This window comes from Pseudopodoces humilis, chromosome 7, assembly GCF_049639895.1.
Source record: "Pseudopodoces humilis isolate 2021_Gansu_Grassland_sample_001 chromosome 7, ASM4963989v1, whole genome shotgun sequence".
Taxonomy (NCBI): domain Eukaryota; kingdom Metazoa; phylum Chordata; class Aves; order Passeriformes; family Paridae; genus Pseudopodoces; species Pseudopodoces humilis.
The window spans coordinates 29,964,489-29,991,648 of NC_142206.1; the positions used below are offsets into that span (position 1 = coordinate 29,964,489).

The 27,160-nt window shown below is 38.5% G+C and overlaps 1 protein-coding gene across 5 annotated transcripts in view; it reads right to left on the minus strand.

Moving 5' to 3' along the window:
- RAD51B (RAD51 paralog B) overlaps positions 1-27,160 on the minus strand; it is a 402,616-nt gene that overhangs the window by 206,780 nt on the left and 168,676 nt on the right. For all 5 annotated transcript variants that reach the window (XM_088057766.1, XM_005520365.3, XM_088057765.1 and 2 more), the window contains exon 8: positions 6,014-6,110. In XM_088057766.1, coding sequence (XP_087913892.1) covers positions 6,014-6,110 — 97 coding nt within the window. The remainder of the gene's footprint in view (positions 1-6,013; positions 6,111-27,160) is intronic.

Below are 27,160 nucleotides of genomic sequence, written 5' to 3' on the forward strand. Positions count from 1 at the left end.
AACTGCATTAGAGAACCACAGAATGGGTAAGGCTGGAAGGGTCCACAGTAGATCATCTGGTCCAACCTCCCTGCTCAAGCAGGGTCATCCTAGAGCACATGGCACAGGACTGCATCCAGATGCTTCTTGAATATGTCCAGTGAGGGAGACTCCATAATATCTCAGGGCAATTTGTTCCAGTGCATGCTCACTCGCACAGTAAAGAAGTTCTTCCTGAAGTTCAGGAAGATGGAACTTTCTGTGAATCAGTTTCTTTCCACTGCCTCTTGTCCTGTTATTTGGCACCACCAAGAAGAGCCTGGATCCATCCTCTTGGTACTCTCCCTTCAGATATTTATATACACTGATATGGTCCCCTCTTTACCTTTACAGGAATGTGCTTTAATTTTTAGGGTCCACACCTGCACACTAGTCTCAGCTGGGAAATTTACTCTTCAGTATGCATAGACATGGCCTAACCATTGGAATTCACCTTCCAAACAATCTGGAAATACCATCTGTGTTATTTGAACTCATTCCCTTTTTGTGTATTCAAAATTTACTAAGTTTCACAGGATCCATACAAGGGGTCATAATCAAAAGACCTTTTTACACCATGCCAGAAGGTTCTTGAGCTTCAACATGCTAGTAACCTCCATACAGATTATACCATAATGGTAAAAAAATAAAGGGGGTTTAGTAACTATTCTCAAATACTTGGATCTCAGAAAATCAGAGTGAATTCATATTAAAATTATATCAATTTATGACCTGTCCTATTCAAAAATTTATTGTAACTAATTAGATCCTCTTTCAATCAAAATTGTGTAAACCAGACTGCAATCAGTTTACAGAGCATTCAGCTAAAATACTAAAGGCTTAAAACATGCCAAACTGTTATGATATTTTCCAATGCATTTAAATTCCTATCATTCTGAGGACATGAAGTATTAGCTTTAAAACTACACGGAGGAAGTGTTTCAGAAACTTGTTTAACAGCTCCTTGATTCATAAGCTCAAGGTTCCTGCAAAACAGGTATGTTTATGCTTCACAGAATATACTTTATTTTTAATTAAGTCACCTGTGGGTCCAACCCTAAGCATTAAGTATACACATAAATCAGTAAATAAACAAACCTAAACCAACCAACAGCCTCTGATCTCTGGGGGCTCCTCAGTTCACTTGATAATTCCTTCAGTGTTTTCACTCCATTTGGCACCAGGACTGAAAAAAGGAGATTTGAAGGGAGAGAAGTAATAAACTACAGAACTGATCTTACTGAGGTGAGGAGAAGGTCAATCTATTATTTTCCCCATAGGAGGATCTCAAAATATTAAGCAAAACAGGTTGCAGAATAAAAAAAAAGCCCCAAATTTTAAAAAAAAGGTAAACTGAGGCTGGAAGAATAAAACAGTTTAACCATAATATGTCAACGGATCAAGGACAAAGCACGGAAGAGAAGCTGAAGATTCTGGCTTCAAACCTCCTGCTCCTAAACTAAAGTAGGAAAATCCTGTGGGTGTAAGATATTATGGTAGCTCAGTGTTCTCCAGTCTGCATAACACAAAAGCCTACTTCTGCTCAACAACTTAAAAGAATTCAAGATCACAGCAACAAAGATGAAAAGGTCAGACTAAACTCATAGCTCACACTGTGCACTAAAAATATACAATACTATGACAAACCACTTGATGAACACAAATGGCAGAAGACTGAACACTGGCCTCCCCAGATCTAGTGCAAGTTTAGAGACAATTTTAAACACAAAATAATTCTGAATTTTTCAAACAAAGATTTGAAAGTACTAGCTGAGACTGAAGAAGCCCAAGACAGCATTCTTTTTTTTCGCTTTGACACGTTGTGCAGGGTGGGAGGAGGATACTGTTCTTGTTCATACCAACACACCCCTGAACTTTTTCCAAGAAATATGAAGTTTGGCTTTGATGTTTGTGAGAGGAAGTTTGAGCTTGCAGCTGGCAAATACATTAATAGCATAGGCACTGGTAGACTAGAAGGGACCTCAAGCAGGTTATCTTGTCCTATCTCTTTGCAGCACACAAATGAAAGCCAAATTTCCCTGTCTACCTAGTGCTGAAATACACAGGCTTAGAAATAGTTTCTAAAGACTTTTTATATTAGGTAAAATTTAGTCATGTGAATTTCACAAAAATAGCAAAAATAGTGCAGTCACAGACACAGATAACTTGTTTAAAAAAACCCATTAACAGCAACAGTCATTAAAATATTCCTAGTGTTCATGAAGACTAATGCAGCTTGAATCCCCCTTTTTTTTTTTTAATAAGGTATTATTTTAACTGGGCAAGAGCTATTTTTTATATGGAAATGATAAAGCATTAGCTCTTAGGGTTCTCCTGGGCTTGTCTGACCACCCTCGCAATGTGAAATAACTTTAGGCTTCTCCAAGTTGTCTTTGACTGGAAGAACTAAACAGAGGCTATTCCACAAAGCAAGGATGGAAGAGAAACAGCCATGTCCACCATCATCCTCCAGACTATCCCCTCTGATGACACAGTTTAAGAGATGGCTAAGTAAAAACTGTGAGTTTTTACAAGTAAAAACTGAGTTTGGTTCCTAGGGAAGAAGGGACAGCATTGCATGTCTGAGGATTTTAGAGCTAGAGAAAAATATTATTAGTCCCTAACTCCTTCCGTTGATAATCTGACAAGAATGTGAAGGCCAAATGAATGCAAGGACTCAGAGTATAAGTAGAGAAATTTTGGTATTTTATTCATCGCTTTAATCTGTGACAAACTATGCATTTTTTTGTTCTGGAAGCAGAATTATGCACAGATCTGGGAATTTAGCTGGACATAACCATTTCCTACCAGAAATAACAACAAACAGTTCATTAATTCTTACATTGCTACATAAGTGGTGGGATTTTACAGCCAGCACTGCTTTTATAAATCCATTAATATTCTCATAAAAAATCTAACGTATTTTTAGGACACAAGTTTTCATGCACTAGATTACAGCTTTACAGAAGACAAGCTCTGAGCCTGAAACAGCTTGACAATGTCCATTCAGCTTGTTCATCAGATTAACTTTCTGTCACACATCAGATGAACAGCTTCCTTTGTTTCTTGCCTAATCTCACACACAACCCAAGCAATTCTCTTCTCAAGCACAATCAGAAGCCAAACCAAAGGACACTATAACATTTTACTTCTTTCTAATAGCACATTTAATTTGAAACTCTCCTTTCTGCCTCTATCTAAGAAAGATTACCCTTTTAGCAAACCATTTATAGTGAAGGGACTCCGATTTCAGATAGGTTTAAAACAACATATTAGACATATACAAACCAAGCAGTCTGAGTTGCTTACAGAACTAATAATGTGTTATGGGTCCTTTCACATCTAGGTCACTGGTTCAAATTCAGCTTTAGCTGGTGATGAGTGACAAGGAACAATGAGGTAAGAACCGAGTCACAAATCTGGCCTCTTATCCCTGACTCTGCAACACATACTCTTTGTGCACTTGGGCTACTCACCTAACTACTCTTTCCCATAAATTCTACAACTGTAAAGTAAGTATTGTTACTATCATACTAACTCTAGAAGACTAATTAATTTAGGAGTCTGAAAGTACAAAATATTATTAGATGTTTATTGCTGCTTTCAGGCTGTTCAAGAGCTAACGTCCAAACACATTAAGGGGGAACTTTCTCAGGACAGGTCAACACTGCGATGTTAAAAGAACCCACCAAAACACACTGGCCACGCCTGTGTCTTTTGATGGAAAGATAAGCATGGAAATCAGATGTTGAATGAGCCTGAAATTCCACATTTACTCAGAGACAGACAGCAGGGGTTAAAAGCAATGAAAAATGGAAATCCAGAAGCAGCCATTTTACAAATAAGAAAGACATAGGGAGAAAAGCATGTAGTGTGGAGATGCACTGTGTTCTTCCATTACACAACACAGTAAGTAAGTGCTATATCAATGTTAGTCAAGAAAGGAGGGAAGGGAGAAAAGGAAAGGAGTTTATCAGCCCTACATCCCTTGATAAAACTTGAATTTCCAAAGGAGCCTGCACTGCTGATGTCTGTACTGTACTTTTCCTGTGGCAAAACAAACATTTCCATTTTCAACAAGTGTGATGCTGGCACATTTTACTACTTCAGATCCTTAATTAAAAACAAGCAATAAAGGAAGGAAACACAGAGCACCAATACATTTTAACTAATTCTTAAGTTAAAAGCTGAAAAGGAGTGGTGGTAGTTTAGGCACAACATGATAGATTCATTAATAACCTGTAACTGCTAGAAAAATCATTATGCCATCTCTTGTGTAGGCCTGATTCTAGAATATTCTTGAACTACAGCTCGTACACAGCACTGAGAATCTTCCATACGTGCTGGGAAATTTAGAAGCATTTCAACTATTTGATGTGTTTTTCTTAAGTATCTTCAAATATTTTAACCACAGGACAAAAATACATTTTACTGAAAACATATTTTGTTATTACTCCCACTTCAGAGTCAGCTGTGCCTTTCTTTCCAGAGCTCATCCACAGCAATTCTAAAGGACAAAGAGAAGCTCAAATACTTTGATCAAGACAATTTAATAAGACAATGTACAACAATTTTGTGCCAAGAAGGAAATTATATAAAGGTGAAAAATTATGCCTTTATCTTCCAAATTTAGTTACCAAATTTCAAATCTTTCTGCCACAAGGAGGAAGCAGTATTTGAGCCATGTACTTCAGAGATACTTTGGCAATGGGTGGAGCCAATAAAAGCCACAAACACAATTCCAAAATTATTTAATGGGCCATGCTTTGCCAGACTTCTATTGACAAAATTAAGAAGCAAACATATCAATCAGTGTTAAGGCATTGCACTGAAGTTACTTGCTACTCCCTGACATTCTGTTTAAATCTACCTTCAACCTCTTTCTCTTGTCCACTGAAATGAGTTGCAGAAATAATGTCAATTTTAACCACTGCTTAGTTCTTTTTGCCACCGAGCTGTAGTTGTGTTAAGTCAGAAAAGCTTGAGACAACTGTGTGTGGTGAACCAGAACACAGAGAAGCTGATCAGAACCACCAGAAAGTGCAACAAGGAGACAAAGAGTGGAAATGTCTGTGTCATGCAAAGTGAAAATTCTACATGCAATTATCATGCCTTTGCAAGAAAGATGAGCATTGTTTTGCATCATACATTTGGTTCTATGCATGAACTGAACACTAAATAATAAAGTTTTCTGCATCTGTCCCTCATGAGGGTACTCTGACTATTCTCATACATTTGGTTCTATGCATGAACTGAACACTAAATAATAAATTTTTCTGCATCTGTCCCTCATGAGGGTACTCTGACTATTCTTTGCAAGTGGGAGAAACCTAAATTATTATATTACTTTGTAAACCTTGGTTGAGAATTATCTTTTCTTCTTAGCAGACTAACTCCTCACTCTTACTCAAAAAAGTGCTTTTCTCTAGCTCTGTGCAGAAAACAGAAGCACAGAGATGTAAAGAAATATATGGTATCACAAAAATTCCCATATTACATTCACACAAGAGAGAGATTGCAGTCTGAGGCACTGTACTTGAAAACCAAACAAATGTAATGCAAGGAACAGGACCGAGGATCTGCTTTCCTTCCTTTGTGACCAGTTGTTTCTCTTTGTAATCACTGATAAACATTAGATAAGATGAAATTTGCAGACTAGCCTGTGTATTTACCCTTGTAGCAGCTTTAGAAGACTGACAAAATAATGCTTTAAATGTATGTGAGTGACAGTACAATGATGAGAGACTGACATGACTCAGATATTCATTCCCAGCCTTTAGAAAGTGTCTGATCCTTTTAGCTACTTCACATACTTTCTTTTTAATTATAAATGGATTTTCAGAGAAACTGGAAAATAATTTTGTTTCAAGACTGTGTTAGGTTAGACTTGATAATTTGACTCTCTCAGCCCCCCGTATTTCAACAGAAGACTGCAAGTTACAGTGTGGATTTGCGTCCGTGTAGAGTTGCAGCTCTGATAGAAGGGATTTCTTACCTTCAGACAGGGACAAATCATCAGCTGGAGACACCAGGTCTGCCCGGATCCCAGGGCCACTGCTCAGAGATGTGGTAATCTGATTCGTCAAGATAACCTGCAATCAGACAAGGAGAGGGGGATGGGAATGAATTTTTATAGCCACTGGAAGGCAGAGAGAAGCCCAGGACTGGAATCCTCCAGGCATAGCATCAAGATGACCCTCTATTCTGATCTTCAGCAAATTCAACACTCAGAACATTTTGAGCTACTTGCAGAAAGTGAAAGAGACAATTGCAAGAAGTGGAGGAAAAGAGATATTGTTAAAAAAATGAAATATTGAACAACAAACAGTGTGTTGATACATACAGGCATCGTAAATAAAACTACTGCTCTGAAGAGCTTCATCTTTTGCCCGTCTTCCATGAACAGCTTGATGCTCCTTACAAAAACCCACCATTTTCTTCATAGGCAAATAGCAAATCTATTTTCCAAGTAATTTCCACACAATTTACACACTTTCTTCCTTTGGCTGAAACACAGTGCCATGGAGCAAGGCGTGGTAGGGGTACATCCCCGTTGACCTGAAGCACAAAAGTACTAAATGTTACAGGGCTATCTTTACAAAAGGGGATTTTTGAGTGTTTTTCAGGATCACAATATTCTGATAAACAAGATTGTGGTACCCACAGTGTTCTCCTCTGACAGCATGAGCCATATTCATGCTTACAAGAGATGAACAATTTCTTGCACCTTTGAACACATACTGTTTTATAGTAACAGAAAACATTAAGCAGACACTGCAAACACCACAGAGAGAAGAACACAGCTATAGCTGCAGTTATCTCATAATGCTTTGGATCTCTAAGCAGCTGCACTTTTTGCAATAACAGTTGGTTTCCACTTTGGTGACTGACATAAACTTCAAAAATTAATTTTTTTTTTTTTAAGAATGAAAATTATTCTTCTGCTTTCACTGAGAACAAACTCCAGACAAACTTTCTTCCAAATTCATAGCCTGTCTTCAGCTGTATTTGACACAGGAGAAAGGGAGAAAGGAATCCTACACAATACTTGGCAAATGCAGGTTCATGATGCTACTGGAATAAATTAACAGATTACCATCGCTAAAAAGGAAGAGGAATTTCTCTGCTCTTCCCTCCACTGCTTGTCCCTCCCTCTGATCATGGCTTCCTCCTGCTTTCTAACACTTCCAGCAGGAAGACTTGACACATTCTCCCCTTTCCTTTCCCATTGTGAGACCCCACATAAGCTGTGTCAGATCAACGAGTTGTATCCAGAGTGGTGGTGCTGCAGGGTATTGTGTCTTCTTCAGGCAGCATGACATCAGGTGCCAGCAGTGTGATGGAGTCTGTGACCTTTACAAGACTCTTCCTCCCTGCTCATGCCAGCCCACCCATCTCTGTGCTTGCAAACAGGCATGATGGTACCTGAGAACTTTATGGACTGTATCAATAGAACTAAACTGAGAAGTGTGTAAGTCAAATCTTTGCTTACTCAGCAGGTGTTCAAGACCTTCAGAACTCCATAGTGATGCCCCTCATGCTCATCTGCTATTGACTCCAAGCTCTGAACAAACTTGAGCTTGCTGTGATCATTCTGCACAGCTTAGCCACAGGATGAACCTTTTGGGACTGGGCATTTATGATCACTGCAGTGAACATGGACATGGTAGATAACAGCCTTGCTTGGTCATACACCTCAGCTAAGGTACAACTTGCAATACTGCTAACAGCAAACACACAAGAAACACATTACACCCCTCTACTGTTTCCTCCAGAGCTGATGTGTGCACCTATAAGCACTCAAAAGCAGACAGCAAAAGGTCTAGTACACACAACTTCTTGCCACCACTGATGGCTGACTTGTTCATAAGATTACAAGGTAAAATAATTCAACTTATTAACAAAGGAAAAAAAAAAGTCATTTTTCCCTTTTTTCTTGCTAGGATACTTATCTTCCATTTTAGTGAGCTAGTTCATCCTTGTGATAGGATGGGCATCAAAAGTGGTTCAAGGCAAATGAGTAGGCAGCCAAGAGTCAGTAGTGATAAGGAATGGTTTCCTTCTTGAAACCATTCTCACTTTGTTTCCACTTTGTCACAAAAGCCATAGGCTCACATATCCATAGTATCCAGTACTAGAAAATGTGCTGAAACAGAACACACTAAAAAAATTATATTCACACATACTGGTGAGGTATGAAGTTTTCATTGGCACACTTTGCAATGATCACATTATTAACAAGTATCAAGCTCTCTAAGTGATTCAGTCACCCCAGACTTGTGCCAAGATAATCTTTGTGCTGTGCTGTCACGTATTTTATTATTTATGTACCACATTTTAAAGTAATGTTACCATGCTTAAGGAACATTTTTAATAGAAAAAAATACCAACACACGCTATATTTCATATTGCTTTCCTTCAAAGGAAACTAACTTTGAAGGCTTAAAAAAAAAATCAAAAGAAAAATGAACAAGAAGAATAATGCAACTGCTTTTTTTTTTTTTTTTTAATCTTCCAGATACCTCCTTAACCAGGAACTCCACAGCACTGTTAACTATAGGACTGAAAATCTTCTTCACCTCTTATGTTTAATTCAAGCTATGCCTCTTAACCTACATTTCAATTCCTTCAGTAACTATTCAATACTAACACCCTAGATTCCCTACTACACTGTTTAAAAAAAGCAGTTGAAAAAAGGAGAGTCCTACCCAAGTAAATGTTCCTCTCTGACTTGCTCTGAGGATGGGAATTAAGCATATTCTGAGTTCCATGACTTCACTGACAGTTACACATTTGCTTAAATACATATCTAAATACTATCTTGCATAAGCACACTTCCTCTGAGATGAAGCCACATGCATGTACAGAATGCTTATTTTGGAATTAATTGAAAATTATTCCCCATTTCTACAAGCCTGAAGAACCAACACAGATGCAGTTCTCCCATGAGTTCAGCCACAAGACAAGGCTGTTAGCCAAGCACTAAATTTGGCATCAAATTCCCCGTCACACTTCTGCAGCCTCACCTACTGCAAAATTCTTTCATCAGGTATAGGTATTCCTACTATCACATACATCACACACACACACACACACACATATATGTATTTTCACGAATCTTTGTGCAGCTCCCCTGTTAGGGGAGTTTAAGCCCTGTTAGGGCAGTTTAAGCCTCACTCTGAGAGTGTGCAGAGTACTCCAAACTCTCACTAGCTCAAACAAGCTGCGGGTCACTAACCAAAGAAAAGAGCTGGTCCTTTTGCTACAGTTACAGGAAAAAAAGGCACCCAGATTCAGCAAACTCCTCTGAATAGATACATCTATCTCCAGAATTTCAAACATATGCCCTTACTGGAAAGTGCCAAGTTTTATTTTTCCATGAGTAAAGCTTTGGTCACGAATACTTTGACAGTGAAAAGCGCCATTTAAAGGAGACCATACATTTTCAGCAGTCACCAGTCCTTACAGGCATTCAACCTGAAACCCTGAATACTGGTATCACATGACTCCAGTGGTACATTTAAAGAATTTATTAAGTTTCCTTCATGAATCTGAAAGACATGCTTACATTCCATTCTGCTATCTTTTGAAATGGATTGACATATTCAGAGAGCTGCAAATAGGTGTTTGAGGGAATGGTTAAACTTTTGACACAGAGTGAACACACAGACAGACAAAGGAGATCTGGTGAAAAACAGCTCTGTGACTTTCTGGTGAGGAATCACATTTGTGCATGGACAGCATCAGCTGAGTCTCACACAGTGCTTCATACATGTGTGCACAGAATATAATGCTTTTTTTGATGTTAATTATGTTAATTAGCTATGGTTTCTTACAAACCACCAAAAAAGAAGGCTTGGGCTGGTCTGATAGGTGCCACCCTTGAAAGAAACTACCTGCTAAACAGTGCTTGGAAACAAGCTGGGCTGTCAGTCCAAGCAGGCTTACTAGAGAGTGTTTTGCACTGAACTAGCAACAGCACTTCTTCAACTTTTCATTGTAGATCTGCCATTAACTTAACCTGTTTAGAACAGGAGACCTGCCAAGACCTCAGACTAAGTAGGTAAGGAAAATTTGCCTCTGTTGAGGTTCCTTTGGACAGACACTGGACATCATTTCCAGTCAAGCACAGCTTCCTCTCCAGAGGTTCAAAGCCAGTCATATGTTTATTAACTTCCAACAGAACAATCAACAGTGAAAATATTGCTACATGGCATTTTGATATTATCGTACTGAAATATACAGTCTTTTAAAATATATTGTATTTAAAAAACACCCAGTATTTTAAGAGGAGCTCCTATTTCCAACATCAACTAATGGAACAAAATATTTTCACTGCCACTGAGAGTCACAAAAAGCCACTATACCTCTCCACACGCAACTGTGTCCTGACATGTGCAACAGATAAGGAAGTTTTGCTATTGCTTTTCTGTTCCTACTCCATGATGAACAAAGAGTGTAGGGCTTCTTCAGTCAGCAACTGTGCCTGAATAGAAAACACTCTCCACTGCTGAAAGAGGGGAAAAAAGGGCTAGCTAGACAGCTCAGTAACACTAGAAACATGCTTCAGTGCAGTCTCCCATGGAGTTCAATGAACCACTGCCTTTAAGCTTTTGGCCTATTCCTTTGCAATTGGTTAAGAGAGCTATTTAACAAGTGAAAATTTACAGTCCTCAGCCTTACAATTCTGACAGAACTACCAACTCTTTGGAAATTCACTCAGATCCTTTCTGGGAAAACTTCTGCTACTTAAAATACTACACAAATGATGGACCACATAATTTCCAAATCTTTTACTTCAACTTTTACTGCAGCATAGATTGTAAAATAACCCCATCTAACCATTAGAAGTGTTATGACAGCAAGGAGAATTAGAAAACACAGAGAGAAACACAAGAAGACAGTGGGACCACTTTTTCAACTTTCTAATGTTAGACCTGTGAAAAAACCCCCACAACTCTGATTACTTCCTCACTTTTTATAGGTGCCAATACTTGGAAAAAAAAAGGGACAAGGATTTCTCAGGGAAAACATCATTCAGGTTCCATACAGATCATTTTTACTTTTAAGATTTAATCCAGAAGTCAACAACAGTGTTAGTTAATATCCTATTAAAATCTTTATACATTGTTGCGAAAACAGAGTCACCTTCCACTATTTGATTTCAGGAGATGCTGGTTTTTTGGAAGCATATTAGAAAAGCAAAAAAAAACATATTTATTGTGCCTAAACTCACAACACCCCCATTTATTTGGAATAGCAAAGTTCCTGCATATGCAGAAAATCCCTGCAGGTCCTGGGAGAGAGTTGGCCTAAGAACTTTGCACGGAAGAATAAGCAAACTATTTTTTGTTTGGTTATTTATACAGTACAATTTTTCAAGTACTCCTCCTGCCCTTCCTAGACCACACTGAAACTACTAAATCTGACTTTGTCATCCTTGTAAATTCAGTTGAGTAAATAAGCCATTTTCTGTAAACTTGTGGTCTCAGCCTCCTTGTTAGTTTATTGCAAAATTAAAGGGAGTTCAGCACAGAACTATCAATCAGTAACCAGCAAAGGTATAAAGTCTTCTGGAATGTACCAAAAGGCAGAAAACCACACTGTTTCATGAAATGGCTGTTTGTTAAAAGAATGAAGCAGAAATCCCCATTTCGCATGCAACCCCATTTAGGAAAACTCTTATTAAAGGCTTCCTGTTGAGCTGGGAGAACAAGCACAAGAACACTTGCAATAATCCCAAATTACTCCACCCTTATTAGCCCATGAATTTTGTGGTTTTCACTGTGCTCAAGAAACATCACAAGAGAGCACCAAGTACAAGTGACAAGTCAGTGGGGCTGAGATGATGACTCTGAGTGGAGGAGAAGGAAAGGAAGTTTTACTGATCCCCAGCCAATCCTCTGGTCCCTGAGAAGGCAGCTCCCTCCCTCTCCCTGAAGAACAGAGCTTTTTATGAGACATTCAAGTAATGGCTCAAAACAATAAAGGACAGTGCACCAAGCAATACCACAAAATCAGATGGGGCTGGCAGCAACCCTGAAAACAGAAAAAGGGAACAGTGAGAAAAATGGGGTGAAAAAATCAGCCTTCCCCTTGAGAACCTGTTACAGATCCTCAAGACTGGCATCAGTCTGCTCAAGGAAGAATCCTAAATTACCACCATCTGTGACTCTAACAGGGTATTTGTGATTTTCATCTAAGCTACACACTGAATTGGCTTTTTCTTCAACTTCTGTTTCTTTGGGGAGATTTTTATCAGCATCAGTGGCCATTTGCCACAAAAGCTGTCAAAAATTGTGCAAGACCTCAGCAGAACTTCTACTTAATATTCACAAGTAAGAAAATATGCTTCAAAGCATTTTTGGTGAAATAATGGAGATACAAACAGAAAAAGGAAAGGCCTCAATGCAATACCAAGAGCTCCTAACCAAAACACGAGTTTTCAAGAGAGAATGTCAAGTGCCCACAGCTACAGCAGCACTTGAAGCCAATCACTACTCCACAGGGCTTCACCTTGCAGGAGACTGGTTTATAGTGAGAAAAGCCTCTGCACAGTCAAGACAGCTCTGGGCTCTAGGACCGAATTAAACATATTTATATCACAACTATTATGATGACAGGAGATTAAATATATATACATATCTTCATTCTTAGAAAATGCAAACTATTTTGGCTCACGCAAACCAAATACAAAAGAAAAAACCCAACAGTTTATCATCTCAAATCCAAGCAAATCACCACACCCACCCAATACTTATCCCACTAGGTGTCCTGTATTCCTAAAGTGAACAGCCACCAGCCCCAGCAGCTCAGGTTTCTTCTTGGGGAAGAATGTAAATAATGTCAAATACTCTACAAGTCCCAGACATCACAAGTAAAAAGACTTCTAATACATGAAATTCCCATGTCCAAAGTCAAGCACCACTTCTGGTGTTTAATCAAGGCCTAACTAAGATACTTAAAAGTATCTTTACATGTTTTACTAAAATGGTTGTAGCACAAAGCTGCTTCACTGAAAGCACGAGCAATACACAAATGCCCACATTTTTAACAACTGTTGCTAACCCAAACCAGCTGAAGGACAAAATACCCATTACAGCATCTTGCCTATCATATGACAGAGGTACAGGCTGGTAACAGTGATACGCAGGCTAGAGGGAAGCAGACTGGTATTTTCAGACATAGCATAGCAGCTACCCTGACTGAAGGCAAAGCCAAGAGCTGTTAGAATTCACATCTCAACCAATGTTACCAGAATTTGGCATGATTCCCTGAATAACAGATATATACACATAAACCACTGGAAGCCTATTGAGAACCACTTCTTAATCCCATAAGCAATGTGTACTTCTACAAGTGCTGGCCTTGCCTCACAGGAATTTCAACTGCACCTATTTTCATCAGAATCCAGGAAGAAAAAGGTAATTAAACAGCACAGAAACAAGAAAGCCTAATTCTCTGGAAAGCTCACTTACACCTTCTAAAAGATTAGAGATCTGTTGATCAGGAGGACACATTGTTGGCTAGCTGCAACCTTATTAGAGCTCTTAGGAGAGAGAGAATTTCCAGCTTGCCAAGGTATCTCTACCCAAACTTCTCCTCTTTCATCCCTTAGTGAGATAATTCATAGCAGTAGAGGTGATATTATTATTACTCGATTTCATGGGGTATAAATAAGACTTGGAAGAAACCAAGGTATCTTTCAGAGATTGGCACTGTATTTACATCAAACTTACTCTGCTTTGCATAGGAAAAGTACAAAGTTATGCAATCCTATTCCATAAGCCTTTTGAAGAAGTGTCTATTCACATCTCTGCCAACTGCTTAAAAAGCATCACAATGAATTAAAACTTCCACCAGAAGAAAAAAAAGAAACAAAGCAAAACAAAAGCATGCTGTTCTCAGGCAGCTACATGCCTTCAAGTTGAAATAGCTACCACCCAGCAATAGCCCAAGGTCTTTAGTCTTTCCTACTCTGTGAACAAGGAACGTAGCCAACACAAACGTAACCTTCCAAATCCACACGGCAGGACCCTTGTGCTGTGCTGCCCAGGAGAAGGGTTTGTGTGCCTGCAAGGCCTTCCCACCCAGCAGCCTGCACAGAGCTGTTTGCAGGGATGTACATCCCCAAGAGGGATGGCCACCAGCCTTCGTATCCCGCCAGGCGCCTAGAGTTCCCTTCGAAGCTTCCAGCAGATCTTCCTCTCCTCCACCCTCCCCTCCAGCTCCTGCTTAACAACAGCTTTCTGAATTGAGCTTTCTCGTGTGTAGCTAGTGATGTAGCACAGTAAGAGACTGCTCTGACACTGGCAACACAAAGTACCTCACAGGAAATCGCTGTAACACACAGGCAACTTTTACACCTAAACCTGCTGCACTCTAAAAGCCGCGACACCACTGCGTAAAAGGGAGTTCTCTGATGAATCCCAAATTGTCCTCTAACAGAATAAATAAAATAAAATTAGGAACTCACAGTTCACTCTTAGACTCTTTGCTGCTCTCTGCAACAGCACTTTTGTTTGGTTGAATTTGTTTCATTTTGGAGGATGGGGAAGAAACTGAGTTGCCCGGAACACCAGCAAAGTAGTACAGAATTTCAGTTCTGCGCTAGCATGCTACAGATTGAGAGGAGACACATCTCCTACACTTTCACAAAACTGTAAGGAAGTAAAAATTTACACTCACTTTTTTCCCAGTGAAAAACCTAATTTAGTTTATTGACACTAGTTAGCTGTCATTAGCAGATCAAAACAGACTGAAGGCTCTTTCCTTTCACTTGCTGTGTTCAGACCTTCTGCCATGCATCTACCCTGCTCCATCCAGCACTTCCAATTTACCTAGACCTACACAAATTCTTTGACGTTAAATCTCACTACCTTCTGTGGAGTAAATGTATTGTTACCCCTATTGTAGAGACAGATGCACAGACACTAGGCAAACTGACTAGAGGTACCACAAATGTTTACTGCCATTCCTAAACCTTGACTTCAAGAACAGAGTTAAAAGCTGGAAAAACTCACACTACCCCAAGCACTCTAGAATACCTCAGGCTTATCTAGTATGTACCCAGCAAATTATATATTTATAATTCTTTCTATACTTGGGGTTTATTTTAGTTAGTTGTTTTTTTTTTATACCTGCCAATACTTAGCTTTTTCCTAACAACTCAATAGGAATATGATGTAATCGGAGAAGTATCTATTATTCATTACTAAACTAATGAAATACTCCTAACAAGGTCTGCTTACGCTGATGGCCTATTTCAAGTTGGTAATTAGTGCACTGGCATTTTTATTCGATTTTGATGTTTTGACAAGCCCATCAGAAAGACCATTTATACAAATATACACATGAAGATCTAGAGAGATATGGCATATAAAGCACAACTCCATGCCATTAATTCCATTTATTCCATTAATTCCTCAGATCCTTTCCAATTAGCTCCTTCAAGCCTTCAAGGCAGTGGGTCACAGGAGACTCACTGAATCTTGGATACAAACTGAAACAGCTCAATGGGCTACTGTAATTTACAGCTTTAAAAACACATTCCCTAGCTCCACCTTTTCCCACAACATGACCCGATGCCAATATGCTTAAAAAGAGGACAGTGTTAGTTTAGACTGCTCCTTGGTATCTTCTGGAAGCAGCAGAAAGCACTTCCAGGATGTGCCTGAGTATTTGTTGCCCTTGTCCATTCATTAAACTTTACATGTGGTAACTACTACCATCATCACATGGGTTTTTTTAATACACAACATACTTTATCAGCAACACAGAAACAGAGCAAATCTTTTCCAGCCTATGGTTACATTAGAGAACACAGAATGCTTTACATCACATCTTTTCTAAAAGTTTTCTTACTGTGTTATGGCCTTTCACTGAACACATTTCGAGACACAGGATTTTTATACTTCTCTAATGGCTATGCCTAGATAATCACCTAGCTTTTTTTTTCAGTGCATGTAACAGTCAGTAGGTTTGAAGCACAGGGTAACAGGGAATTTGGATATATAACTCCATCCTCCCATTTGCCCTAGCTATTTGACAGGTCTGTAGAGTATTAAGGTAGTAACTGATACTGCACAGAAGCCTGTCAACCAATATATCAATAATTTTTACAAAACAAACTAGACACTGACAGCAGTATTTAGTGCAACTATAGCTGATTTAATGAATGCTGTGTTCCTGCTGATTTCAAAGTTCTGTTATCAACCTCTATAGCTGCAATGGCTATTAATATTTCATTTTAGACATTTTCATACACTGACTTGCATTTACACCTTTAGAGCCTAACCTACAATTTAGCCAAGAATCTTTCTCTGCCTGAAATGTTTGTAGTATTACAAAACCATCAGTAGCCTCAGCCTCCTTTAAAATTCAACAATACAAAACACACCAGTCTGAACACTAGGTATTGCTTTTCTGCTGTAACCAGTGACTGTTTTCATAATCAACGTATTTTAGTCTAATTGGACTGAAAGTCAAAGTTTTATCACTTAACTTTCTGAGCTTTGTAATATATCAACATACCTCTAAATGCAATGCAATAATTTTATGCAAAAGAAGATTACTTGGGTATATTTTTCAGTCTCCTAAACCTGCAGACTTTGACAGTTAAGAGCTTTAAACCTTTGACATTCTTCCTCTTATAATGTTCAATACATTATCTAAACTAAGATATTCTGAAGAAAATCTAAAAAAATAAATGAATGCAACTTATACAAAAGGCACAGTGGTGAACTGTGTTACAAAGTTTTATTAGCACTCTTTGAAGACTGCTATAGCATTTTAGGGAGCCTTGTCACACGATAGTAAGATTATCCTAGGTGCTTCTTCCACAAAAACACATTAAACTAAAAAGTCTACTAGGTATAGATAAATAGTTCATAATGAGACAGGATAAAAAAAAAGGCCAAACATGTATGTGTATGATTGTTTTCCAAACATGTCAAGATCTGGTATCACCCAGAGGAAAGAAAAGGAGAGGGGACATAAATCATCTGAGTTTCTACTCATCAATATTTGGGGGAAAAGAAATAAAACTTCGTGGCTTAAAACATTCTGGAATTTCAGTGGCGTTGTCTTTGCCTCTGTAACCTATTTTTCCTAAATCCTTTCACTAGGAAATATAGCTAGTCTGTATTTCTCTAATAAAATCAGCCTTTTATGGTACGTTTTAAATTTTCTATTAAGCTATCCAACTCACTTGAATTGGAGTGTGTTTTTCTTGGAAGCATGAATAATTAGAAACCTCTTTGAAAGTTAGGACCTAAGATGGAAAATGAACTCTGAAAAATGCAAGGAATCATTTTTGTGCTGAGACAGCAGCATGACACACACCCCTTTTGGCTTGGTAATCACTGAGAATAGGTCCACTAGTTCTACTGGAGATGACCTTGGGTATACCAGTATCACTGCCCTGTATTGTTGGCACATCACTTTTTATGTAAATATTTGTAAACACTTAATAAAACAAACCCAAATAGCTTTATTCAGCTATTTGGGTATTCTAGAATATTTACAGCTGTTATTAGAACAACAGAAATTTTAGGAGTTGATGTCAGGTGAATAAAAACAGGCTGCGGCACCTTCAGTGGTCTTAAACTCTCAGAAAACCTTGGGAATGGTACAGGACTTCAGCTTTATCTCAATTAGAAAGCATCTGCTCTTCAGGAATTAAACAAGTAATTTTTGCACCTCATTGGAACAACCTAAGTGCAACAAAGATTTGTTGTCCATCCTACAAACTACACACACACATACACACACAGAGGCATCAGAGAAAAGCAGTTGGTGTCTTCTGGACAGCCAACTGAAATTTTGCAGCAGCTCTAGATTAATTGTTCACTGCAGCTAGAATTTTTTAAATATAATTTGCTAGAATTGCTATTAAAATTCACAGGATTATGCTTTTTCCTTGGACTCCATTGAAACTGCTTCATCTAAAGTCTTTCTAAAAAAAAACCCACATCAGTCTCTATTGTGGAGTTCTTCAAAAAATTGCAAAGATAGAAATGTTAAAAATTAATTACAAATATTTAATTTAAAGAACTTGAGAGGAGCAAATTATGCTTTAATCAACAGATTCTGTTGTCCCAGTAGGTTTTCTGCAGCTTCGTGACTGGAACAGCTTCTTCCAGGGAGGAGTGAGGTACTTGGGCAAACATATAGGAACACCTGGTTCCTAGATTAGAAATGCATTTCTGGATAGGACTGAAGTGTATGAGCAAACATTGTGGGAAATCAGGAGCAAAGAGACTGGTAAGATGTTTCAGATCAGGCAGGAAGTGCATCTACAGATGCCCTAGGTGTGGGTCAGGAGGTAGCAGCTACAGATGCTGGGATACTGGGATTGGTGCTGACAGTGGAATAGTAGCCCAGTAGAGTTTCTCAAGAAAGGATAGGATGTACTTGCAGAATTTCTAAAACAAAGATTAAAATAATTCAATGCAAGATACTTGCACTTCAAAGCAAGGTGTAGTAGCAGAGCAGAGTGTGTGACAGATTAAAACTAACTGCTCAATTATATCTGAATCTCAGTAAAAATTCTTTCATGTTTAGCTGCATGCTAGTTTACAAAATACCTTGTGTGGTGTGGAGATGTACAGCTTCACAAGGGCATTTACGGCACACACCCCTCCAGTTCAGCTGACTCCTGCGATCATCAAAACCTATAGACTAGAAAAGTGCTTTTAGTAGTAGTGCTATCAATTCAATAAAATTATTTTTCCATTGGCTATTCCTTGGGTCTAATTAAAGGTAACCATAACTTGTTTTACAATAAATTTCTCCTCAAAAAGTTACTTATTGTTTTTCTATTTAAAACAATCCCTATCTGTTGTTACCAAGCCTTAAAATTCCATGCATGAAAGGGACATCATGCGATGCATAGATTACACCCCAGCTGCCTCTTAGACTTATCTCCTCCTCCAGAACATTAGATACCCACTTCATTGTAGAAAATGGCCTGAAAGGTAAGTTGTCATTTTGAATTTTATTAATATTACTCAGTTTTTATTCCTCTCTATATAAGATTTATTGCAAGTCGAGTTTTATTGATCCTAAAGGAGTTACACCAAAGTGAAACATGATCAGGGACTTGTCTCTGTGCAGCTTCGTCCTTCTGTCCATAAATACATTCACAGAAAAACAACCACTTCAGATTTTTTCTCTTGTTATTAACTCTTCACCTTGATTAATATTCAAGGAAGAACAGGAGGGAGCAGAGGTCCAATCTCATGTTTTCTAATCCTGGTTCTGAGGCTAAGTAGCTGCAACTGCTTAAAGATACAATAAATTCTTTGTGCCCCGTTTTCAAAGCAGGCCTAATGCCTACCCCATAAGAGTATTGTGGGATTCAGTATTTTGCTTTCCTAATGCTTTGAACTCACTGCATGAAGTGTGATTAAGATCACAGTGCACCACCACAAACCACCCTGTGTTCCCAGAGTCTTCCAATGCATAGCTGGGCAACATCTAAATACAATTTAGAAGAAATAGTTGACCTCTGTAGGTTCAGTGTATGGGCTTGTTGGTCTTGTAACAAAACTCTTAAAACTTCCCTCCAGAAAACCCACTGGCTTTTTTCTTTCCTTTTGGCATTTTTGGCAGGGAAGGGGCAGGGGAGTCAATGTGGTTTTCTAAATCCTGCGCCTTTGCTTGAGTTGGAAGTGAAAGCATCACTGGTTTACACTGCAAGTTTGGGAAGGTTAAATCTGAAAAATTCCTCGTGGCTCAATTTCTGGTATGTTGTACAACATTCTGTAAAGTATTAGCACTGTATTTAAAACAGACGGAAAGTAACAAATGGATGCCAGCTTATTATTTAAATGCGAGCTGCAAACAGTGTTCTTGGAAACAACTTTTGGTCTCTCTTGAGCTCACTGAGGGTGTTTTAAAGAACTGTTTAATAGCACAGGAAGTACTGAATAGTTCTGAATACTGAAATACTGAAATACTGAATAATTCTACTGAATAGAACAGCAAAGACAGCAAAATAACAGCAATGCAGAATAGCTTCAAATCAGCCCTGTATTAATTTATTTTTTGAACTGGATAACTCAGATCATTCCTGTGCCAGTAAAAAGGCAAATAAACAGTTATTCTTTAGGGTGTTACAAGATCAACAAGTACAGACTTTGGACTACTTTAAAAACATGAGGCTCAAGAAGGAGCTGCATATATCAGCATAAGCAGCATGAAAAAATATTTTGCAGCACGAAAACATGCTGCAAAAGGACAGGGTAAAACATGCACACACACAAAGAAAGATCAGGTCAGTGCTGAAATAAAATACTCCATCTCAGATGTAAGAGCTGACTTTTTAACCGGCTGGAGAAAACATCAGTGATTGCCTAGATTTCAGTCCAGTCTCCATCTCAACAGCTAAGAAAGAATTGTTGCTGAGGGAACTGCAGCCTGCAACTGCAGCTCATTGAGAGCTGTGTCCACACTGAAGTTTCAGAGAGAAAGTGGGAAGAGGCACAAATAATTAAAGAGAGGCATGATTACAGAAAAGAAATACAAACTTCTGCCAGGAATGAACAATGCCTGGAATACCAGCCCCAACTATAAATGGGAGGAAAAGAATTGGCACATCTAGAACACGGTGGAGCACAGAGTACTGAAAACTGCTGCTTTGGAAGCAAAGTGCCTGCTTCAAGTTTCACGACACCTCAAAGAATGAGGCCATAAACAGAAAAGCCATTCTCACCAAGCAAGAAGCCATCCACTCTCAGCAGTACAGAACGAGAACTGTACTTGCAATGACCATCACAAGAGAGACTCAACCATTCATTTTGCCAAACTTTCTATCCTGACTACAAATAGCAAGAGCCAGCCCCAAGAACAAATGCAGACCCACTGCAAACCAGCAGATCTAAATGCTTTTCAATGTGATAAAAATGACCAATGCCTAAATGGGTCACAGTAGCCCAAATTCCACATATTGTACTCAACTACAAGCTTTGCAAAACATATTTCTGAAATTCTGCACGGATAGCATCAGATTTAGGTGATTAAAAGATAATCTAGGTACATAGTTGCCAACTCCACCTTGCCAATTTGCAGCATTACTTTGGGGGGACCAGAAAACCAGGAATACATTTTATGCAAATGAACAAGGTCAAACAGTGCCCATTCCTCATTTTCCTTAATACTTGTAGTACTTTGAGGATATAAAGGAAGAGTTAATAATGCATTGTACTGTATTCTCATTTGCATTCTGGTTTGTGTCATAAAAAGATTCTCTCCATTCTTGGAGATTAAAATTTTTTTCTTAAGCTCCTATAACATTAAATAACTGTAAGAGGAGTGCATGAAACACCTCAGATAACCATTACTGTGGGATTCATAGTGAAATCTTGAGAACTCATAACACAAAGTAGAAAAAAGCTACTTAATAGGTCTGTTTGCACTACAAATCTAGTTTACAAAGAAGTCTAGCCATAATACCATTCAATTTTGAAGCCTACAACCATGACTTTATACCATATACATGTACACACAGCATGCACATGCTCTTTGCCCCAGATCTGGATCATGTCAGAGGCTTGTTCAGGCACGATTACTCCCTTCCCAATTCCTCTGTCCCAGGTCAAACCAGAACTCAAAAAATCCCCCGCCTTGAAGGGTAACATTGTAAGCTGGAGAAGGGCAAGCACAACAATTCCTTCCATCTTCCCTCTCAAACCAGGGACACAGCATTCAAACATAGGCAGAAGAATGCAGCAGAGTTATGCTTGCCCAGTAATGGAAATATTTTGCTAAACCTGCCACTCTGCATCCCTGTACAGCTAGCTGCTTTCTTTGCCTGTAACTAAAGCTCAATTTAAATTATATAATTAAAACACTAATTAAAATATGTTTAAGTACTATCCTGAGTTGATATAAAAGAATTCAATCAGACATTAATGTAAAAATGTGTCAGTATTTGTAGCATTTTATTTAATATTGGAATGCAAAAAAGTTATTCAAAGACAAATTGCTTTATGAGGCAGAGGCTGTGTGTTCCTGCAAGTGTAAGATGGAGCTAGCCTGGCTACTACACTCTGGAACTGCAGTCATAAGAATTAGTACTTTAAAGGAAAAAAGCATTATAGCAGAACTGGAAGATGGACAGAGATCACAGAAACAAGGGGTTTTCAAGGAAGTTTTACCAAGTAAATACTTGAAATATGTACTTTTTAAAAATACATATACGTTTACCATACCACTATTAAGAGCTTAAAGGAAATGGTATCAAATGAGAGGATGTAGCAGCCAAACAGGATTTAGGCAAACTGTACATGCTAAAAAAAAAAAAAGGAGGTTACAGAACAAAAATCTGTATCTGGCCACAGAGGGGGAACTAAGTTTGGAGTAGATCACAGTAATATTATACTGAACAAACAGCAGAGAATGTATATTGTTGATTCTTCCTTAAGACAAAGCCAAGCCATGAAAATATAATGAGGTTACACATAGAGTTATATTTATTTTCCATACTTCAGGAGAAAGACAATGAGCATAAAAGTTGAGATTAATAACACCAATACTCCTACCAACAATTAAGACAAAGCCTACTAAGATTATTGCTTTCAATTGCTTCATTTACAAACTGTAATCAATAGTCAGCACTGAGCATTTCAGAGCTACCTGGCATTACCAGGAAATATCACAAACAATCTGACACTAGTACCCCCAAAACTGAAAAATTCAGATGCTAGCCTAGCAATGGTAAATTCGGAAAAGAGAGATGAAGTTAAAAGCATTTCAGCTCAGAAGTAATTTTAAAAACCTGCAATTTTTAAAGAAGAACTACATCTCAGAAAACACAGACAGCCCTAATAATAGAGGGAAATATTTAAACATCATTTTTGATAAACAACTAGACCTTAGAAAATGAACATTCAGATTAATACAGCTGACTGAGAGGAAAATAAACTATAACACTCAATAGAAAACAATAAAATCTAAGGAGCTGTGATGAATTGAAAAAGCAAATTAATGAAGACATAAAATCAAACAAATTCCTGAAGTATGTCTAAAGCAAGTAAACAAAGAATCTACTGGCAAGAAAAAAAGAGAAAGGGGATAAGGCCCACTTACAGAAGCAATATGATTGTGTTAATAAGTTCTCAACGAAATATCTTACACAAATACTTATCCTGATGCCACAGCTATTTTCAAGTAACTGAGATGAGGCATTTCCAGGAACTAGGGGATCAAAAAAGATACTAAAATTATACAGAAATGCATCAACAGGGTAGCCTGGAAAAAAAAAAGTGGCAAAGCTCACATTCAAGTGGATGAACTCCTTAAAATTCCTCTGTAAAACAGCAGCATCACAACACACACAAACACCAAGTTCCTCTCTTCACTCCATACAAGCACCCTATTTTTGCCCACTCATACACTTATGCTCCGTACCATTACTTTTTTCACAACAGAAAATAAAATTCTCTCATAATTGTTGGCATAAAGCCTCCACCTGCATCTCCCTTGTTCTCAGGCCTTCCTGGATCTCCACAAACTCACCATCTAATGCACCAAATATGCAACATGAGGTCATTTGGGCTGAGATACCTGGGAGTTGTTTTCCTTCTCCTTCAGAATATGGATTTGTATCATGCATTATTACAGGAGAACATCTCACATTTCAATACATGCACTGTATAATAAAGATCATTTATGTAAGTTCGTGATATCTCTATTTTGAGGTTTTGCCATCTATGTGTAGGCCATTTTCAGCCAGGGAAGATAATATCAAATGCAATCTGAATAGATTTTTTTTTTTTTTTCGTAAAACCATTTTAGACATGTTTTTAAAATAAAAAAAGATATTATTGGCACAACTGCTGCTCCTGCTGTGTTCCCTTGGGTACATCTTTATTAGTACCCATTACAGGAAAACCCCCCACAACTCCAATCTCTATGAGTTCTAGTACCTTGCACAGAACAATCACTATATGAGACTTCATTTTCACATACGTTTACATATGTTTTAAATAGAGTAAGATGAGACTGAAATGAGAAGCTATTCTGCCCTCTCCTGTATCTCGTTTCCATCCCTGAACTGCTGCCCATTCCAGGCAGGAAGATGTTTCTGTGGACTTGCACTGAGCAGGTCTAAACTCAGGCAGTAGCCCAGCCTGGATGGAGGAAGGATGGGATGACTCCTTCCAGCCACCATGCCGTGCTGCCATGTGCATAGAACAGTGGTAGAGTCACAGGGTAAGAGTCTGCCCTCAGGCACAGGTCACATCAGGGCCAAAAATGAGAGAACAATATCCCACCACCACTATGATTTCAGACCTTCAAAGGAGAACAAAAATTGTAATTGCCATTATGTTACGCTCTTTTCCATTGCTATAGTGTGGGAAAATACCATTTCATTACATCCTTGTTTCTGGTCCTGGTAGTTCTCAAAAGTTTAGACCAGCCAGTTATGACTGAAGAACTGGCTATAGCCCAATGTACACCCCAAACTATCATCCTGTTTGAGAAAGGTGAAGGAAGCCGTTACCTAATAGGCTGTCTATTTGTCCTATTTATTTTAAATGGTATTGTCTGGAGGTGTTCAGAATTTTGAACACTGTAACTTTTTCCCAGGGAGATGCAGATGAGAAAGCCAAGGAGCTGCTAAACAGACCATGAGATATTAAATGCAATTCACAACTGCACCCTCCCCGTTCTCCAACCCACAAGATACATCTTTCACACGGCCTTTAGGCTTCAATTGTAGCACAACGCTGGTCAAAATTTACTATTTAATTTCCCAGGGAGCTTATTTCTTCAAAGATGACAGCAGAACTGCTCATCAGAACAATGCATTTCATGGCAATATGTTTACATAGATGCTTTTCTCTAAAAGGAAAGGATTATATCTACGTAATATTTACACTGATTCACTTTTGCTGAAAATAACATTTGCTACACTTCACACTGGTAACTAACACACTGCCTGTTCTGCAACAGCAAGGCACCACTCACAACCTCTTCAGAAACTTTCTGTTTAATAAGCATTTAATTATTCTATAGAAATAAAAAGCAAACAATCAGATTAAAAACTAAAGAAAACCTTGTAGCACACAATTCCATGTGTTTGGGAATTGCCTGTTACATTCTGTTAAGACAGCTATTTAGAATAGCAATTGGTCACATCTCACATAGAGGCATCTGTTTTTCTCTCTAAGCTCATTGAAAGAAAGTTGAGCATGTCAAGAAATCAACTTCTAGTGAAGTTATTCTGCCACCTGCTGTTGCACTTATGGACATACTAGATATTTCAATCCAAATATTTTCAATTAAAAAAAATAATAAAAAAGGGAAATATTTTCAAACTCGAGAAAAACTGATTATTAATTATGAACCACTAATACAGCGGACTCTTGTCCTCCTTTTTATTTCTCAAGCATGTGACCCAAAATATGCTTATCAGCAAGACAGAGGGGGTCAGGGGTTAGCAGGAGAGCCTTGTACAAGGGAAACGCCCATGGATTTAAAAAAAATAAGAGAGAAAAAAACATAAGGAAGGAAAGAATTATAAAACCTCATAAAACAAAGTATTTTCATAAGTGTCATAAAATTCACACAGGAATAATTATCTAAAAGCCTTCTAGTCTGAAAACTGCAATCCTAAACACTGCTGGATATCAAATGAAAGAACAGGTTAAATGAAATAGTGAAATTCACCACTTTACACTCACTGTCTGAGTGGGGGAGAAACTAGAGCAAGTGGTATTGAAAAGGTAACTTCTCTTCAGTTCTATCAGTAATACAGCTGATGGCTCAGCAAACTTGACAAAGTCCAGTTCCAAAAAACAAGTGATAAGAAGGTGGCCAGCAGCCACCAGTTACTTTTGGGATATCAACAAGTGGCACCCCCTCATGTCTGGCCATGCACAACACCTTTCCACAGAACTGGAATGGCTACATCATAGGCTGTCCTCATACTGCCCACTGCTCTGCATATGCTTAAATACTTGACAACAGGTAGCAGTAGGACAGGAAGAGTTTGGGGAAAGGATGGAAAAAAGATGGAACAACCAAAAGAACTACAGAGGGAAGTCTGGGAAAGCAGAGTTACTTGCTGAAAGATGATTCACTCAATTGAAAAATGTCTTTGGATTTTTAATTATTGCAATTAATGAAAGATAAAACTCTAGATGAAACCTAAACTGCAGGACAAAAACAAACAAACAAACAAACAAACAAAAAACAAACAAAAAAAATTTAAAAAAAATCCCTGACCAGAGAAGGAAACTGACTCCACAAAACAAATATTCATGCAACACGTCCCTACTCTTTCCTACAAAGGGTTCCTCATAGTAACGGGACAAGAGAGCTGCCTCTCATCCAAACAGTTGGGAGTAAACGTGCTTAGCTCATGAGACCAGAGGGGGAATCACAAGACAGCATGGTTAACCACTCTTTGTATTAAACATATCCACTTGGTCTACTCTTCATATGGAGCACTACTAAAAGCTTGCTCTGCTTTGGCAGATGCCCACTGCCATTTACAATGAATATTCAGCTGCTCCCTCAGGCTCTTCATCCCTTTGATATCTTATTGCCTGTTACACATTAGACAGGAGTACAACCCCTGTTTGCAAGCAGTACCTGCATGGCAGCCTCACACTCTTTCAAATGAAACCTTCCAGCAATTTTTGTTTTGCCCCCTGGTCAAGTACAGGAATTAGTCCTCCAGACAATAGCTCTGCATTCCACCACTGGTTCTTCTCAGGGAAGTGCTCCAGCAGCCCCTGAATGAAAATCATCTCAGCTGCTGCAGGGAACCCCACACAGCTGTGCTCCCTCCACTGTGGTGGGAATGGGGGTAAGGACTTGTTGTCCAAGTCAGATGAGCTCAGCAGTGGTTTTGTCTCTTGCTTACCTGATTTCTAGTAGATTTGTCTCATTGCTCAGTCCAGTGAGCAGAGCTGCAACACTAATTACTGCTTTTCATTTCCAAGTGAAATTCTATTTCTAATTTGCATATCACAGGAAGGAGACTTGAACCAGATCTTGAGGTATTTGTACAAACCCCTCCACTTTCACTTCTCCATGTGTCAAATAATCTATATATGCTAAGCATTATTAGCTCTATTTTTTGAAGCAGAATAGCAAAAGAGACTAAGAGATAAGCAACAAAAACCTG